Here is a 2,500-nt window from a genome sequence, read left to right as displayed (position 1 = left end):
ATAACAAGCTTATACTTTCTACCTTTCAATCTCGAGTTTTACCTTGTCTTATGATAGAATTAATAATAAAAAGAATAACAATAATAACAATATATCCATCTCCAGAAATAAACGATTTCCTCTTTCGTTAATTATTTTTTTGGCGGTTAACTGTTACCGGCTATCAAGGCTACGTAACGTAATATATTGAGAAAAAGATGAAAATAATGTTGAATAAAAAAGTCACGTGATCAATGTTTCGATTCAAAGCGACCTCCAAATTATAACAATCATTCTCTAGGTCAAATCGAAGCGGATTTCAAGATTCAATTAGGGTTGTTGTGGCCTATTAGTAACGTCTCTGCCTGGTGATCGCACGACTGGGGTTCGAGTCCCGCTCAAACTCGTTAGTTCATTTGGTCGCTGCATCCTCGCCATCCTTGTGAGCTAAGGATGGAGGGGCGCTTGGTAGAGTGCAGACCTCTGCTGCGGCAGCTTATTTCTCGACCTTTTTGTTCGACCTTGACCTTTGACCTTATCGTGTATTAATTAGCATGGATTTTTATACACTCAAATATGAATCAAGTCAGAAGTCTCTGTGATAACGACGTCCAAACTTATGGCTGATTATGTGAATTGGAAATTTTGGTTGACCATGACCTTTGGACTTTGACCTTTAACAATTGACCTTGAACTTCCAAAATTTAATCATTTCCAGCTCTTTACATTTTCATAAACTTAAATATGAACCAAGTAAGAAGTCTCTGTGATAACGACGTCCAAACTTATGGCTGATTACGTGAATTGGACATTTTTCTTGACCTTTGACCTTGATCTTTAACATCTGACCTTGACCTTTGATCTTGACATTCCAAAATTTAATAATTTCCAGCTTTTTACACAACAGCTAACCCCTGAAAGTTTCATTACGATTAAAATCATGGCCAGGAAGGTGTTCACAAACAAACACACACAGAGTAAAACATAACCTCCTTCCAACAGGGTCGCGAGACCTTACCGCCATAGATGGTAAAGAAGAGCACCTTCACTGGGATGAATTTCTTCTCGGTGAAGTCCTTCCAGAACCTCTGGATCCACTTGGGAGCTTTTGTTGACACCGCCATCTTGATTCTGGAAAGAGAGTCGACTTCTGTAAGAATTGTGGGAAATTTTTATGTATTTAAGCGTGTGAAAAAAGGCATAATCATTTTCTGCACGAGAATAGACAGTGTGTGTGTGTGTGTGTGTGTGTGTCAAGCTATGGCAATATTATTAATAATAATTTACTAAGTTCGATTAAGTTTCTTTTACAAGTTTTATAAGTATTCTATGTTCATCATGTGTTGCCTGTCTCGATTTTTACCCATAATATATATATATATATTATAATATATATATATATATATATATATAATATATATATATATATATATATATATATATATATATATATATATATGTATATATATATATATATATATATATATATATATATATATATATATATATATATATATATATATATATGTGTGTGTGTGTGTGTGTGTGTGTGTGTGTGTGTGTGTATGCAAAAGAACCACAGGGAAAATGAAAATATCTTCTGGAGAAGTATTACGAAAGTAGTCAAGGCTCAATCTTCTATTTCCTACTTTCATTTTCCCTGTGGTTCTTTTGCATCTGAGCATCATGTTTCCCTGTGATTTTTACGCATATGTGTGTGTGTGTGTGTGTGTGTGTGTGAAGGAATTTTCCTACTTTCTAAATGATTCCTCTAGTTGAGGAGCATAAAACCCCTAAAGTAGATTATAAAAAGATATGCCCTTTGAAAACATGTAGTCTTAATGATACACACTTGAGAAAGGTATTATGCCAAACTACTTTTTAATCCATTGAGAAAAACATAGAGAGATTTTTATGCAAATATTTATCAAATGAACGTGCGACTGGAATAAACACACCTTCTCCTCTATGACGTAATGGAAAAGTTCTTCTCAGAATGAGAGGTGAGAGTGAAGTTAAAAAGATTTTTCATGTCTCCATTTGCTCTTTGGTAGAGCGATTTAATTTAAGCATTTAGGGGAGTTCTTATGATCTTGTCTAACTTATTCTTGAACTCGATAACCTAAGTGTTTCTGTTTACTACATCGGCTGGAAGTCTTTTTCAAGTATTTGCTATTTTGTGTGTAAAGAAATTGCCACATTGAGTGGTGTTGTATCTTTTCAATTCCACTTTGTATCCGCGACCTCTGGACTGATTTGTGGCCAAGCGGGAATAGAAAGTAGGATAGACGTGTGAATTAATGGGAGAATCATCTAGAAGTTATAAGAGAATTAGATAAAGTAGAAAGGGTGATTAACTTGCAGGGGACTATTTTTAAGTTGAAACACGTTTACATAAGTCTTTCTTCGTAGTTTATATATTAAAGATCTATTTTGATGTTGCTACTTTTCTTGAAATATTTTACTCACTATTTCTCTTGCTTTTTTTATTTCTTTATTTCATTTCCTCACTGAGTTATTT

The 2,500-nt window shown here is 34.0% G+C and overlaps 1 protein-coding gene across 1 annotated transcript in view; it reads right to left on the bottom strand.

Moving 5' to 3' along the window:
* LOC137626445 (major facilitator superfamily domain-containing protein 6-A-like) overlaps positions 1–2,500 on the bottom strand; it is a 27,117-nt gene that overhangs the window by 15,327 nt on the left and 9,290 nt on the right. The window contains 1 exon segment of the mRNA XM_068357440.1: positions 998–1,110. Within this exon segment, the coding sequence (XP_068213541.1) occupies positions 998–1,103 (106 nt within the window). The 5' untranslated portion in view covers positions 1,104–1,110.

Source organism: Palaemon carinicauda, chromosome 34 (genome assembly GCF_036898095.1).
Source record: "Palaemon carinicauda isolate YSFRI2023 chromosome 34, ASM3689809v2, whole genome shotgun sequence".
Lineage (NCBI taxonomy): Eukaryota > Metazoa > Arthropoda > Malacostraca > Decapoda > Palaemonidae > Palaemon > Palaemon carinicauda.
Note: the sequence above shows the minus strand (reverse complement) of the source record. Positions and strands in the feature narration are given on the sequence as shown.